This window comes from Clinocottus analis, unplaced genomic scaffold (assembly GCF_023055335.1).
Source record: "Clinocottus analis isolate CAN_PGR_092001 unplaced genomic scaffold, fCliAna1.0.p SCAF_18, whole genome shotgun sequence".
NCBI lineage: Eukaryota > Metazoa > Chordata > Actinopteri > Perciformes > Cottidae > Clinocottus > Clinocottus analis.
The window spans coordinates 11,844,389-11,860,444 of record NW_027175909.1 but is presented as its reverse complement, the minus strand read 5'-3'; the positions used below and the strand labels follow the sequence as shown (position 1 = coordinate 11,860,444).

The 16,056-nt window shown below is 43.2% G+C and overlaps 1 protein-coding gene across 1 annotated transcript; it reads right to left on the bottom strand.

Moving 5' to 3' along the window:
* Positions 1 to 149: 149 nt before the first annotated feature.
* Positions 150 to 12,849, bottom strand: trpc1 (transient receptor potential cation channel, subfamily C, member 1). Its single transcript, XM_068581434.1, has 13 exons — positions 12,623 to 12,849; positions 11,665 to 11,819; positions 11,423 to 11,524; positions 11,091 to 11,293; positions 10,132 to 10,263; positions 9,740 to 9,935; positions 8,648 to 8,984; positions 6,592 to 6,731; positions 5,847 to 5,996; positions 1,891 to 2,075; positions 1,486 to 1,687; positions 807 to 1,001; positions 150 to 596 (listed from the first exon to the last, which is right to left on the bottom strand). The coding sequence occupies exons 1-13, from the start codon at positions 12,786 to 12,788 to the stop codon at positions 369 to 371; spliced, it is 2,391 nt and encodes a 796-aa protein (XP_068437535.1). The 5' UTR covers positions 12,789 to 12,849; the 3' UTR covers positions 150 to 368.
* Positions 12,850 to 16,056: the final 3,207 nt, after the last annotated feature.

Sequence of the window (16,056 nt, the reverse complement as noted above, 5' to 3'; positions counted from 1 at the left end):
TTCTTTATGCCATTAAATTAAAGTTTCCATAAATTGTTTCATAGTTTTTCTGTGGAAAACAATGGCTTCCTTTATTTACAAAAAGGTTGAATAGCTGATTAATACATATGGGGCCTGAGTCAGGAGGCTTTGGTTGAGAAATATATATATATATATATATATATATATATATATATATATATATATATATATATATATATATATATATATATTTCTAGTCAAGGTCCAGGTTTAAAAGCTGCCTCGGTGACTCAAAAGAGCAGAGTTTTTTTTTGCACATGCTCGGATCACACAGCATCCCAGAAAAATGAGGAGCAGAGGTTTTGTCAAGAGGGAAAAGGGGAAGTGATATCTAGTCTGTTTTTTTTTTAACTCCTTGGGTAGAACATGGCATATTTGGAGGTCCGGAAGCCCAGCAGGTCCCTCATTTCGTTGCGAAACTTTGAGAGATCCTGGCGCAGGTCGTTCAGGTTCTCCACCGTGGCCTGGTCCGTGCTCTGCATCTTCTGCCGCGTGGAGGTCAAGTAGCGGTGAACCAGACAACACATGATCTTTTGATAGTTCTCGTCCCTCTTCTGCTTCAGGTTCTTCCACTCCTGGATAGAAAAATGACAATGAAGGGATTTGTAACGATGACAAGATATTGCGCAAAAGCACAAAAGAACATGTGCTCAAGATTACATGAAGTGATTGAATTTGACTTGACAGAAAATAATCTAAATCAAAGAAAAATGCACGAGCAGCCATCTTCCCACTACAAGTTAAGAGTTCTGAATTTCTGACTTGTATGAAAGAGTTGTTCTCACCCTGAGGCTATTCTGTCTCTTCACCTTGCCCTTTGAGCTGTGCGAACAGATCCACTTGCTCATGCTGGTCACCAGGTAGCAGACCGTCTTTGGAGACGGGAGGATATTGAATGGTGGAGGCATGGTACACTTGTCATCGAAGTAGCTCAGCCACAGTTTGGCCCGAGCAAACTTCCACTCCTTGTCCTCGTGATTCTACAGAAGCCCAAAACCCAAGGAGAACTTTGAGAACACAGAAATGTAAGAACATTCATCCACACAGAAATGTAAGAACATTCATCTACACAGAAATGTAGGAACATTCGTCCACACAGAAATGTAGGAACATCCGTCCACACGCTGTTCTCTATTCAGAGAGGAATCTTGAAAATGCAACAAAGCTCTTTCTCTGTGGAAATCCTTGAGGGCAAAGTTTTTTCTGGACAATAAGGTTTTACTTAGCATAATCAAAATCAGTTGTTCAAAAGGAAAAAGCAAATGTGCAGCAGCAGCATCATCGTCGTTCCAAAAGTAAAAACTATTAAACATCTGCGCAGCATTTCAGGGTGATTTTGAGAAAAAAACTAATCTGAACAGGAAATGAAAACAGTTGCAACTTTTGGTTCCAAGTTCAACTTAAATCACCCCTGACAGCAGTAAGTAACTAAGCAATTATGTACCAAACGTTGTTTACACTCACAGCAATTTGTCTGAAGCTTTTATGAAGCATGGCCACCAGCAGCTTGGTCAGCACAATGACAACCACAATGTTGTAGGTGCCTATGATCATGGCGCCCACAAAAGAGCGCAGCTCCTCTGTGTAGCTGATGCGGGTGACGAAGAGCGCAACGTGTGCCAGGGAGAAGATGTACCAGAATAGGGCGTAGCAGGTCCCCATGAACCTGTGAAACAGAAGAAGTTGGTAGATGGCATTCAGGAAACATGTCTGTCAGATGCACTTCTCAAGATAACCCGAAAAAATCTACATCAAATTTCGTCAGCTGTATCTATACAGCCCCATAGCCTCCGACATCTCTCAAGCGTTCTGCACATTCATCATCGCTGTCATCGTAGTATTAAATGTCAGACGGAGGTTGGCTCATACGTGTGGAATGCATCGTTGCTCTGTTGCTGGCAGAATATGCCCTCGCAGTCCTTTGTTGGATTCTTGTCTGGGTCTTGCTGGTCCTTTCCGTAAAGTTGGGTGAGTCCAATGGTGAAGGAGAATAACACCAACAGGAAGAGGCCCAAAAACTTCCCAAACTCCTGCAGCATCTGACCCATGGAGATCTGAGGAAACATGAGTATTTGTCTTGTTCATCCTGTGTCGCTTGACCTGATGGAGTTAAGACATAACCTGTTTTTTTGTTGTCCGTTTTCTGCCAGCAATCACCTTTGAGTCATGCATTTGGGTGTCTGAGTTATGTGCTCTGCTAGATTGATGCAATTAGGTTTGATGAACTAGATCTTCCTGTTACTCTTATCAAGTATAGCTCAAGTATAGCTTCTTGTGTGTTTAGAAATACTCCAGAAACAAGGTAACAGAGCTTTTTTTCCCAGCAGGCTTTTTGATTTGATGCAGGGAAAGCAGAGTTAAAACAAATAACATTCATTATGAAAATGTTCAATTTAAGTGTCTCAGTAGGCTGTGCTTCAATGGAAGCCAGCGTTATTATGTTATATAACTGTGCCTTTCCTGCTATGACAAGTCAGAACGTCTACTGTCTTTAACATTTTGGCAAGGCAGCTGTATATCTCTACTTGATTCTGATGTTCTGGTACACTTAAACATTTATTCTCGTTAGCTACTCCCCCCCATGTTCCTGTTTTGCAGTGAGCCCCTGTGGAGGTGGAAAAAGAAACATATTCTGGCAGCTGAAGAGCTCTCACCCAACCTGCGGGAAGACGGAGCATCGTGGAAGAAGCCAAAAAGAGGGCTCAAAGACAGAGAAAGTCTGCTCGGACCACTGGAAACAAACTATTTAAAGACCTGCGTGGCTTACGTTTAGTAGCGACGCTCAAACCAGGTTAGAACATGCTCGCCCTTGCAAAACACACACACGCACATAGAGTGTCTAATGTGAGGGATGACCACCGCACCTCAAGGTGAAGGGCGACGGGAGTGTTTGCACTGAAACCCAGGCAGCTTGTTTGAGGAGAAGGGCTATTTGGGGGATTCATTCTCTTGTCGTGTCTAAATCCCCCCAGTGTATTCCTGTGCCACTTTGTACACATCTGAAACAGGAGCTGAGGGTGTTCCCTGCTGGCCCAGCCTGAGAAGAAGTCTAACTCAGTTACCGTACAAACAGAGCAAGAACGCAGCGGGTCAGGAGCGCTTAACCTTGACTGGGTGGCGGTCTAGTGCATTTAAGGTAACTCAAATATTCATTTTCCACCAAAGCATACAGTACAGTTTGACGTTTATATATAAAAATTGTGTACTTAGGATGTTACGGTTACAGGAAAAAAATAAGGTTTGCAACAATGGCGGTAAAAGAACACTGAACTTCCACCTTTGTTGTTTATATATATAATTTAAATGCATTTTAAATTACTCGGTTAAGCACTTTGGGTAACATTTGTTGTTGTATAATTGTTCTATGAATAAATTAACTTGACTTCCAATTCAAAAAGTGTTTGTCCAAAGGTCTTATTTTCAAGATTTTACCTTCCACGTTTAAAAACAATATTTTCCAGCTGCGAGTCTTTGTTCAATGCATTGTGGGGCAACAAGTTGTTTTTTTTTACACTTTTAGCCGTGTGAACACACAACCATAAATACTTGTATTTAGGATGCAAATGGGGCACAACTTGTGTCTTTTCTCTTCAACACATTAACACAAGTCTCCTGGCGTGCCGGTATCAGTTATGGGAGATTAACACGCCTGGTGAGGTTAAGTCTGGGCCATGAGTGAGCTCATTGTAGGCACACTGTTGATAGTAGATGACAGACACTTTCAGTCACTCTTTCCAGCCTCAGTAGGGGGCACCAGCCGGCAGAAATATGAGCTAGCCTCTTCAGGAAGGACAAAATCATCCATTACTGCAACCCACATCACTGCCTCACTGTCTGTGCGTGCGTGAGTTGAAGCTCGTCTGACTGCAAATGATTGCGTGCACTCAAACAGCGCACAAGTGAGGAAATGTGTGGGCGCGTGTGCATTAGTGGGAAGGTGTGTCTGCCACGTGAGTGCGGCCATGAACACATTGCAACATCTATTTCCAAAGCTAATACTTTTTTTTCCATCCTGCCAAGCCAGCCAGACAGTGATGTCACAGAGTGAGAGAGTGAGTGAGTGAGTGAGTGAGTGAGGAGAGAAGAGGGAAGTGGGAGCAGAAAGATGGAGGAGATTGTATTTGAACCCTCACTGTTTTATAAGTCAAGCACAAACAGCCATTGACTTAATGACAGGAAGGCATCCATACAAATAAACTGAAATCTCGGAATACCTGAAAACTGCTTTATGTAATAAAGCCGCACAGGGGGAAAATGAAATTCTGCCATTAAAAGTCAGATGTTGGCTGGCTTTACAATCTTCCTGCCAGCTGGCTGGACGGTACACAAAATCACGATGCAATAAAAGAAAAAAAGGGACACCTTTGGCACTGAGGTTGTTGAAAAGAGAATATTTAAACCAGATCTTTGGCTGGTCTAAACAAAAGAAAAAAAAGGTGATTGGATGAACTATATATGTCAATCAAACTCATGCAGAGAAGAGCAAACATCTTTTCCTTTCAAAAAAACAACCCTCCGGCGCCTTTCTTTCAATGAGGAAATACTCTCCAGTTGAATCTGATACAACTGATGCTACTGCAGCATCTATTCTAACCTCTTGAGAAGCCATCATTGTTATGTAAAACTTACTTCAAGCCTGACAAGATGGAATTTCATAAAAAATTATCAAGAAAAAATTATAAATCGCTCTTCTCACGATTTATAGATGAGGCCTGTGGTAAATTGTGTTGCAATGGTTTGCCATTACAGCTGTATTGCAAAATATGTCCATAATGTTTTGGGGGAGAGGTGAGGGGTGGGGAGGGGGGGGGGGGCAAGTGAAGAGAAGATCACGTCGGCAAATTGTGAATGACTGCCAGCTCAGATTGAGAGTGAATCAAGCTGATCAAATACGGGATTTAGAAAGTTTACTCAACGCTTTTCCTTGGATCCCTTTTTGACAGCCATCTGCCTTTAATGTACGGCACTTAAATTGATTGTAATCGAGCGGTTTGTTGTCGAAAATGTGAAATCCCCCAAAATGTCCCCAAAAAGCAATGTCATCAGGCTGATGAATCCACTTAGCAGTGAAAAGTTTAGAAAATTAGTTTAAACGTTTTCAACTGCCACTGACTGTACACTGTGTAACAACTGCACTCTTCCCCTTTAATTACCAAAGTAGCAGTTAAGATGCTAGTGGATGAAACTTAACTCTATGTGTCAGACTGTGAATCAATCTAGGAAACAATGAACATGTGTTGTGGGTGAATGGCTTCAGACACGCAGCATACAGTGCCGTTAGCTTGAGAAATCCATGTTGTGCAAACTGAAGGCTCTGATTCATGCAGATGATGGAAATGATGATAGCAGCACGATGATGCATACAGCAACTAATGCTGTAAAGCTTGATAATGTTGTGCTCAGTTAGTTAGGAGCACAATATTACAGCAGGACACATTTATCTACTGCCTCAGTTCACTGTGCTTATTCCTAATGCTCATGATGATGGTTGTGATACTGCTGAGCCCAGCTGGTGTGGTGTTTAGTGTGGGCTTGTCCTCGACTCTTCACACTTCACTGGAAGCGAGTGGGTGATGTGTGGTTGGGTTAGCGAGAATGATAGAAAAGGGAAGCAGCGGCATCATTTTTACATTATAAATGTTGTCATTTTGTTCACATCCAAAGGGTTTTTACAAAGTCACGGCTGGATTCATGATCTCAAAAAGCAGGGCTCTTTCTTGTTGCATGTCCGGCTCCACTGTGAATCTTTAATCGCTATGAAAAGGTCAAGCTGCTGAGCTCGCGACTACTTTTTTTTTTTGTGTGCGTCACCACTGCTTTCTTACCTGTAGCGGCCCCAGTATGGAGCTGGTGGTGTACATGAAGAAGAGTCGCAGGTAACTTAAAACGTTGGCGAAGGCAAACAGGCCCTCGGCCACCAAGATGGGATGGAAGGCGTCCCAGTTCTTCCTCTCGGTGTCCTCCACATTCTTGAACTGAAGAACAAGTAAACAAATACACAAACACATGCATTTGACAGCACACACAGTCTAATGTAATAATAACCTACTTAGTTAAATCAGGTGTGCTTGCTCGCTGCTGATTGGCTGGACACACCTGATTCAGCTCGGCCTGATGACCGCTCCTTGTTTAAACAGCAGCTTCAGTGGCATTACAACTAACTGTTTCTATAAAGTGGTGATACAATCGTGGAAATGTGGAACTAAACATTTTAATATCTAGAATGGAAAACAATTCAAGAGAGAATAGAGAATGTTGACTGATTCAGAGTAATTCTACACATCAAACTTTCTTCAGAAGGAATAATTCTGGTGTAAAAATGTTTTGCAAGTATGGTGGTAGTTCAACACTTTGGGAAATACACAACTATTCACTTTCCCGCAAACAGTTAAATGAGAGGATGAGGACTTCTTGTATCTGTCTGGTAAATGTAAGGCTACAGTCAGCAGCCAGTTATCTTAGCTTAGCATAAAGACCAGAGACCTGGACACGAGGGGGATCGGCTCGCCTGTCGTCAAGTACATAACTCACAGTCCCCCCATCCCCAAAGAGTGTGTGATGTGTGTGTACCTTGCTATGAGCGACTATCTTGAGGGCAAAGGTGGCGAGGTAAAGGGAATTCATGACGAAGCTCAGCTGGTTCCGAGACTCTTCCAGAAAGTCTTCCAGTCCCTGGTACCACAGACGCTTCACATCCGACCACACCATCCCTACAGGAGCGCAGGAATTACCCATCACCACACATATACATACTATAAACACACACTAATGGAAAAATGAAGGCATTTTGGTGCCATCGCCAACATTTTAAAAATGCTTCAACCATAAGTCATCTCACAGTGGGAGGCCGGGGGAAACAGGATTGTATGAGACACATTAATCACAGATTAATGTGCTGAAAATGGGTCGTCTGTGAGATATAAGGAGGTGTGTGGAATTTAATAAAGATGGATGTCTCTATCTTTCTGCATCCAAATGAAATTTCATCAAGTCTAAATGTACAGCATGGATAAAGAACTTATGGAAACTCAACTCCAGCTGCCAGTCAAGGCATACAGTAGTGTGCAGTAGATATTCTCTATGCCTTGATTAATACATTATTACATTACATTGGATCTGAACGTATGCTGGCAGGTTGTTGTTTTTTTTGACTATGAAATGGTTGAATTTGAGTAGAGAGATGCATTGAGACATATAGAAACACACATAAGAAGCCCAGCCCACAGACACACTCGGAGTCTCTGCATCTGATTTCCCCATTAATGTGAGACATCTGGCTCAGGGGAACAGCAGGATGGAGAGGGCAGTAGAAAGATTAAAGGGGAGGGGATAGCGTGGGAGAAAGAGAGAACAATGGAAAGCAAAAGAAATGGAAAGCTGCTTTGTGGCTCGTCAGCGCTGCCTGTAGACACGTAGCAACATTAATGGCTCCCTTTCACATTCTAATAACGCTCGCATTTGATTTGTAAAGCATTATGAATCTCATTCTTGTTATTTCACTCAGCTCACGTGTTTTGTTGACGCTGCAGAGACACTGGAGCATGAAATCTGCACCTCAGCATCCCATCTTTGCAGTACAGATGTTTTGCAATGAGGAAAGACAACTGCTAGAGTTATTAAAATTGAACTTTGATGTTAATCGTTTGCTGTACTTCAGGAATCTCTGCCCTGTGGGCATCTCGGCCCATGGGGAAACTCATTAAGCTGTCTAACTGCTGGTCTCACTCCTGCAAAATACAGAATAAATTGCACATTACCCCACAGCCATCTTCATAACATTATATAATAGAAGTAAATTGCTTCTACGTCCTTTTATAACCTGTCAGGTGCAGTTATTGGCATAATTTATCAACCTCGCCGTGAAGGTGGAACCTAGACCAATGAGGTGTGGTTGCGATGCTTTGTGTCTGGCAGAGAAGGGGAGGATGCTGCAACCATAAGACAAATATCTCCGCTGAGAAGGCAGGGCCATTAAAGCGACTGAATGATCATGCTAATGGCTTCTTGGCAGAGGAGAAAGGTACTATAGAGAGGTCCTTCCCCAGAGAGAGAGAGAGACAGAGTCAATCTCGAACTGTCACTATCCTGCCCCACCTCAACAGATATGGCTTGTGTACATGTGTTTGTCTTCGTGCGAATACATGTTTGTATGTATGTGTGCAGAGTCCAGTGATACCAGCACTCAGATGGGCCACAAGGGAGATAGAAGAAGCTTTTTTCTTCTTCTATGCAGCTCACTTAGAGGCCGAATTGACAGATTTAATCCAGTCAGGGCCGGCTTTCTGTCGTTGAGTATAGAAACGGCTGTTTGTCATGTTCTTCCTGATAGGATTACGGTTACAGGATACTGGACTTAGCCAGACCATTACAGGAATCTCTCATTTTCACTCCACGATACAACGATATTCTATTCAATTCTGGACTTGTAGGATTTCATTCTTACTCTATTCTTAGTTCTATTGTGTCCATAGAAATGTTAGAGATGAACGCTTATTCAATTATAGCAATCTGCCTTTTAAGTACTGACATATAGTCAATAGTATAATTGCAACATACATGATACCCCTCTATACACACAGTATATTAATATGATTTTCATTGATTGAAAGCCCAAAGAAAAGCTGACCTATTATCCATAAGATGAGCAGGTAATCTATCATCTCCAGCGCAGGGCCCATGGTGTTTTTCTTGCCGTCATTGTAGACCAGAGAGTACAGGTTGAGCAGCAGCAGGAAAGTGAAGTAGGAGGCGCTGTGGATGATGAACTTGACGAAGGGCGTGTGGATGATCTGGCCCACGCGGGAGCGTGGCACCAGAAGGTAGCAGACGGAGAGCAGTGGCCAAAGCATCGCCACGCTCAGCACCGTGGCCATCTTCAGGCAGGTGTGCTTGCGTCGATAACTGGCCGTCTCCCCAAACCAGACGGTGTTGAGAAACTGTTGACAGTTGGACTGAGCCACAAACTGTGAAAGAGGCATCGAGGAAAGAGATCGACATGAAGGCGTGAAACTGATAGGAATTACAGGCTGATTAATTAAAGTTCTGTTTCACTTTCGTGCCGAGAGTAAGGTGAGGAGAGAATATCGGTGCTCATGTCTCGAGGATGACACTTTTAAGATGCAGCCGGTTAGCTTAGCTTAGCACAAAACACATCATGACATGGGGGGAGATCTGCCTCTCAGCACATTTTCAAGTGAGTCAGCTCAGATTGTTTCACTGTTCTCACTCCAATAAAAATCTATATAAAATCCATAAATAAGAATTTAAGTAGTACTTTGCTGATGTGCAACCTTAAGGCAAATTTTGTCAGTGTTTTTTTGTAACCCAGCATTATGCAATGCTAGCTGTGCTGTGATATATGGGTCACGCTTTTCACACTGAGCCATCCCAGCTGTAAATCATGACTGGTGTTCAAACTTCCAACTCCAGTTTGTTGCCTGGAGGATGTACTTTATCTTGCCAAACTCATATTTCCTAAAGACAAACACATGGTGTGCTGAAACAGATGTTACGCCCCACATACATATAGTACAGCCCATAAGAAGTCATTCATGATGACTCGTGTTATTATTTTCTCTCCACTGATCTGTGGACAGTTTTGGAATTCAATTATCAAGTAACATATTCACCCACATCCTCAACCCACTTATATTACGGATCGGCACGCTACGCGACAAAGCCAAGAAAACATGAATGTTGCGGACTTTGCCCTTCTGACCTCTTTTTGGTTGTACTTGATGGCGAGCTTGAGTCGACTGAGGTTCATTCGCTCCTCGAGCAAACCCCTCTTGTCGACTTGATCCTCATTGGACGTGTGGTTGAGAATCACTTCTAGCTCTCGAGAGTTTCGAGCCTGAGCCAGCAGGTCCTTGGCGAACATCTTACACTGCTTTGCCAGATCGTCATAATCATTCCTAGAAACAAGGAAATGAAGATACAACCGGACCACATGAAAGATTATAATTCTTATCTTTTACATTCTGTAAAGGAAAGGGGTGAACAGCATCACTGTGTGCGTGCATGTACACGTGTAGGTGCGTGTGCAACATGTTTCTGATCTTTATGTGAAAAGAAATGAGATAAACATGCAAGGACATGATGGCATTATACCTGAACTCCACCTCAACCAGACTGAGCTCCTTGAGGTCTGCACTCAGCTCAAAGGCCCTAAGTATGGGATCTTCCTCAGTCAGCATGATCAGAGAGGGGCTGGCCAGGCAGCGGTAGATGTCCAGGCGGAACCTGATCCAAAGATATTATAATTATACAATCAATATATCATAAGTCGGATGAGGAAATGAAAGTGCTGGCAATCAAGAAAGCGAAGATGTGAAGTGAGGAACCGGAAAATTCAGAGATGTGCAGATGGGGAAAGAAGAAACCTGGAAACAAACATACAGCCATCGAGCTGATTCATTCGTGCCTGCTTTGACCTCGGTGTTGTTTGCCAGCTAAACTGCAGACTGATTCATTTTAGCTTACTGTGTGGGCAGCTCCACTGCCCTGCAGAGAATAATCTCATCTGAAAATCTCATCCGCAAGATGGTATCAGAAAACCAACAACCACTAATTCTCTGAGTAAAGCAACTGTCCTTTAAATTCCAGTTTGTAGATATATTATCTTCTGCTGTAAAACTACCTATATGACCAGTACTGTTGACCCAAATGCTCTGTCTCTATACAGCTAAAAGAGCGTGTCCGCTCTGTGACAAAGAAAGCACGGTAAGTATTCACGACACAGCAGAAAAAAATAAAGCAATGCATAGTCGAGTAAATCATTTCTTTCCAGATGTTTAAGATGAGACTTTGAAGTTGATGCTATCATTAAAACAAGGTGCCGAGATGTTTGACGAGAACCTGAGCTTGATTCAGTGCTGCTCTTGAGCCCCTACATACCAGAGGAAGGCCAACAACAGTTACGTAAATGCACATCACCTGGAAGATCAAAGTGATGCTGACCATTCCCAGTGACGGTTCAGTGCAACACTAGTTTTCTGTTTTAAAAAGCAAACACCGAAGCTCGCGACATTTTTACGCACTCGGCCTCTGAGGTCGCCGTGTGCTCGTACCTGGAGTGTCGCAAGCTGTCCTTTTTGTTTTTAGCGTTGCAGAGCGTGCACTCGCAGCCGACAGCGTGGGGCCGGGGAAGCGAGATGTCCTGCTTCAGCAGCATCGTCAGGATCTCATAGTTATTCCTGTGGGCCGCCAGGATGACTGGAGCCACGTCCATGGTGGTGGAATACTCTGGGTTCTGAATACGCTGCATCAGTTTCTGAAAAAAAAAGGTAGAAATATGTGGACGAAAATTTGTTACATTACACAAATTCGACGCATTTCATCCGCCTGTTCTTTGCATCTGAAGTGTTGTTTTCGCGAGAGGATTTCTAACAGCGAGACCTACTGCAATGGAGGGCTTGGAGGATCTCCTTGGCCTGTGGTTGAGTAGGATGTCCACAGCTCCCACCACCTCAGAGTCTATAGCCACCAACAAGGCGTCTGTGGCCTAAACAGACACACACACATTCTCAAAGCCATCAGGTAGCAGGTTATGTGCCAGAACAACTTAGATAACAACCACAACGTTAAAATAAAGGGTGATGTCTTGTACAAGCCTTGTTTGCTTCTGAGTGTGTGTGTCGCTACCTGGCAGCCATGCTCCAGAAGAAGCTGCAGGATGTCTAGATTCTCATTCTCGATGGTGATGGTGATGACGTCCCGGCCCAGCACGTCCACGCAGTTGAGGTTGAGCTCGCCGTGGCGGTTCTCCTCGAGCAGTTTCTTCACCATGTAGTAGTCGCCTGAGAAGCGCGTCAAAGACAAAGCAGCTTGACGGGAATCCACTTTCGGGAATGATTGCAGATTCAAATCTATGAAAGCAGCACTATGATCTGCGGTTTGAGCCAAACAGACAGGGCTTCAGTCATGAGGCAAAACACTCGTGCAGGCTGAGCTCCAGCTGTCCTCTTAACCTTACTCGTGTATAACAATAACATCTCCCTCAAAGGACACTTTCGCTTGCTCAGACATGTTTATAGAGGCTTTATATGGTTACACAGTTGCTGGCCAGTTCACCTAAAACAACCACTGCCTACTATCAATGAAACATTCTCCTCCCCTATGACGTGATGAGAATGCCCATGCCTCTTTGCTGTGTGTGCCGTTCGTGTGCGTATAACTTTCCTCCTGTGGGAGCTGTGAAAAGACAGCAGACCGGGGGGGGGGAAAAAAAACTTTCAGAAGAGCAGACATTCAGCTAATTATATCGTAACCCCTGTGGGCACATTTCCACAGTGGCCAACATGTAGGCAGCTGTGAGAGGTATTCACTGAGGAGAGAGGAAATAAAGTGCTGTGACTGTACAGTTTGCTGCTTGCTGCAATGTGGCCCTGCTGGACATCTGTCAAGTTGTTAGTCATGGTGCATTTTACTTATCACACATGATACTTCATTAAAATACGAACTAATCAGTATTATAATTAGTTGTAAACACAGCAGTCCTCTGATTCCAACAATAGCATGAGCTTTTGCAGCATTGTGAGTATCAAACACGATCCCTGTGGGATTGGGTTTAATTTGGAGGAAACAAGAAATATCAACAAACCTTTCTCGCATGCCAGCAAGAAGAGCTTCTCGTCCAGCGTCGTTTCCTCTTTCACCTCTCTCACGTCTTTCAAGGCCAGAAATTTATCCGGAGAGGAAATGTCCGTGCCCTGGTACAGAGCTGCCATTACGACGGAGAGCGAGTACGGCCAAACACTGATGTGCATCCCACTAGAAACCAGCGACCATTACACAAGAAAGCCGGACATACGGAGGAAAGGGGGAGGGGGGGGGGGGGGGGGGTAACATGCGAGGGGTCCTGCCTGTGTTGTCTGTCGCAGCGCAGCGGAGGGTTTAAAGCGTCGTCATGCGGCGAAAGCAATTTCATCTAGTGTTGTTGTTGTCGCCGCATCTCTGCTGCTCCGTTTGCGCGCGTCTGCTGCTGCCTGAAAACAGGACCTCCTTTTGTCCTTTTTTTCCGCCCCCCCGCACGAAAATGGATTCAAATGTCGGTTTCATAGATGCAAGCGGCGACTGCAGTCCGAGAAAAAGCCACAGTCAGCTCCCTCGCCGTGTTTACGTGCACCATCTTCTCGCATCGCAGGAGCTCCTGGGAATCGTTTTGGTCCTGATGCTGCTGACGAGGCTGCCACTGCGCATGTTTCCTCCTCCACCTGCTCGTTCATTTCGCAGGCTTTGAAAAGCATGATTATGTAAGAAGGCACGTCAGTGCAGCTGTGTAGGTTACTGACCATCTCAGTGTTGTATACTTGCAGAGTTTCACTGTGCCTGGTCGAGCTTTCTTCATAGCACAACATATACATAACACTGAACATCACACGTCTTGGGGTGTATGCATGTCATAGCATACACTCTTACGCATGAGTTATATGGAATGCATATGTGTTATCATGCATATGATCATCCTATGGATTGTGCAGGGTTGTGCATGCCTGTAATGTGAACATGTCCTTACAATTGATGTGTTTGGGCATGCACAGTGAAGTTTACTGGATATGGAAGGAGCGCAAGACAGATATGTGGGTCTAGTCTGTGGTGGATCGGGAGTGCCAGCTGTCCTCCTCCATCCATGCACATTAGTCTGCAATCACAGATGATTGCACATGTAACTAATGAAAAGAATAATAGGGCAAGTAAGGCCATTCGCTAAGCGCGCAGTTCAACATGTTTTACATTTGAGTAAACTATTTCTTCCCAGTAAAGAAGGTGTGTTCATTTAATTGTTCAAAAATGAAAAAGATGTGTTATCAGCAGAGTGTAAGAGGCCTTTTTCACCGATTACATATTTGGACTTGTAAAATGACACAAGTGTTACTATGAACAAAGGCTCAAGTGTCCCAATAATGGCAGTGTGACAGTGAGCCAGCTTGTACAACACCGGGACACTGAAGCCAGCGTTAATCGTAACATTTACAGTCTTGTCTTCCTACTCGGACATGTCCAAATGTTTTCTGTGGAAAAGGAATACAAGCTATTTTATCAGCAGCCTTTTTGGGACGTCATAGCAGGGAAACAGGTGTTCATGGTCTCGTTTTATTAGAATTGTTTGATATGTTTTATAGGTTGCAATACCAAATCCTACATATAGGCTACAATACAGTGTGAGTATAAACAACAAGGGGGAAAGATTTTTGCAATGTAATAGAAACAAACATTTATTTATACGTTATCTGTATCACTATGTGAGGAAATGAGGGGTCGACTTCTCATCACCTGAATAAAACATACAGAGCGTTAGAAATCTTGTGAAAGAGTTCAGATAAAAGCCCAAAACAAATTCCTTGTGCAGTCAAACATATAGTCTTTTGTAATTAAAATGCATATCAGTTGTTATAATAAGTTAACATTTTATGTCAAGCTTTTTACAGTCCACTCTATTTATAAGCAACAACATCTGCAAGTGGGGAAATAAGTCCTGCACTTGCACTTTATTATCTAACAACAGCCTCCTACAATGGTTTTTGGTGAATCAGACTGAACTTCATGAGGAACAAACACAAAGAACCGCATATACAATGTAGGAGGGACACATCGAGATAGTGATTTAGTGCGATGGAATTACAGTCACATTATCAGATTTTCAGGAAGCAATTATAAATTGAGGAAGGGAAGCTAGAAAACACTTATACTCTTTTCAAAATGTGACAGAAAGGCTGAACAATTAACAGTTTTCTAAAACTCAATGGTTATATAGATTGCAAAACCACAGTTGTTACATCAGTTTTTTTATCGGCCTGAATGTTGATCATTTACATATATTATAAAGGTTTGGGCAATGTAAAAAGCTGCTGTTTTGTCAGTAATGTTTAGGTCAAAAGACAGAAACATCTCTTTCTTTTCTCTTGATTGTAAACATTATGCTCCAGCAGAGGGCAGTCTGCACAAAGGGGTTTCTTCTCTGTGTGGGATGAGTAGCACCAAACGAGTACATATGGGATAGAAACATCAGGCTACACTTAACAGAGCATACAGAGTAATTATTCACTGCATAGGTCCATAATCCAACCTATATCTATAAGCTCTTTTCAAAAAGCACTCACAGCTTCAATTGATCTGGAGCAGATCTCTTCTCAGGAAAACAACATGGCTGTACTGTTTTGTATGATAGAAACATGTAGTATAGCCAACTAGCAAAAGAAGATTATGGTGTGACAAGATATGTATAAACAAATACACTCAGGGGTCACAATATTACCAAACATTACTATAAAATCATTAAATCCCGATCTGGAGGTCATAGGACCGTGGACTCCTCATCAGGGGTCAAAGGGCCTGACCCCTTTCACTTTGTCTGTTGTGCTGTTCAATTGTGCGGCACTGTAATCCCAAACTGGCAAGCCTCTTAGGAAAGATGATGTTCAATCTGCAGAGCATGTGGTTTCCTCTGTTCAAACACATGGCCTTACAGCTTCCCCGGACTCCTCAGTTCCTCGGGAACAGCTGTCAGATGTCACAACTCAGCTGATTCCTCTCGAGAGGAGTGTCAGTCACTGATGCTGACTGTTCCCCCCCCCCCCCCCCAATACATTCATGTCAAAGAAACACTGCAATATTAGATCTGCTGTTGTATTATTTCATGTGGTACACTTATAGGAATCCCCTTTACTGTGAAGTGTTTATAGTATGCTTTTAATTAATCAACGGCTTCTCCCTTCGGGGTTTGGATCCGTTTTGGTTTTCGTCTCATGTAGATCTGGGCTACCCTCTTGAGGCTGTAGTGGGGAAAAACAAATACGTTTCATTTGAAATACTGATTCTTCTCTATACTATAAAGAGGACATACATGGTGAAGAATGTAAATACAGGGCTCTTCACAGAATAACGACTTAAAACAAATACATTGAAACATAAAAAAAAAGAGAGAATCTTGAAGACAATAGGGATGGATGAGGTTGTGACGTTACAGCTAAGTAGCCATTAAGCCCCCATTCAGCACTGGCACCTGGTATAGTGTGCAGCTGCACGTCTTAAAAG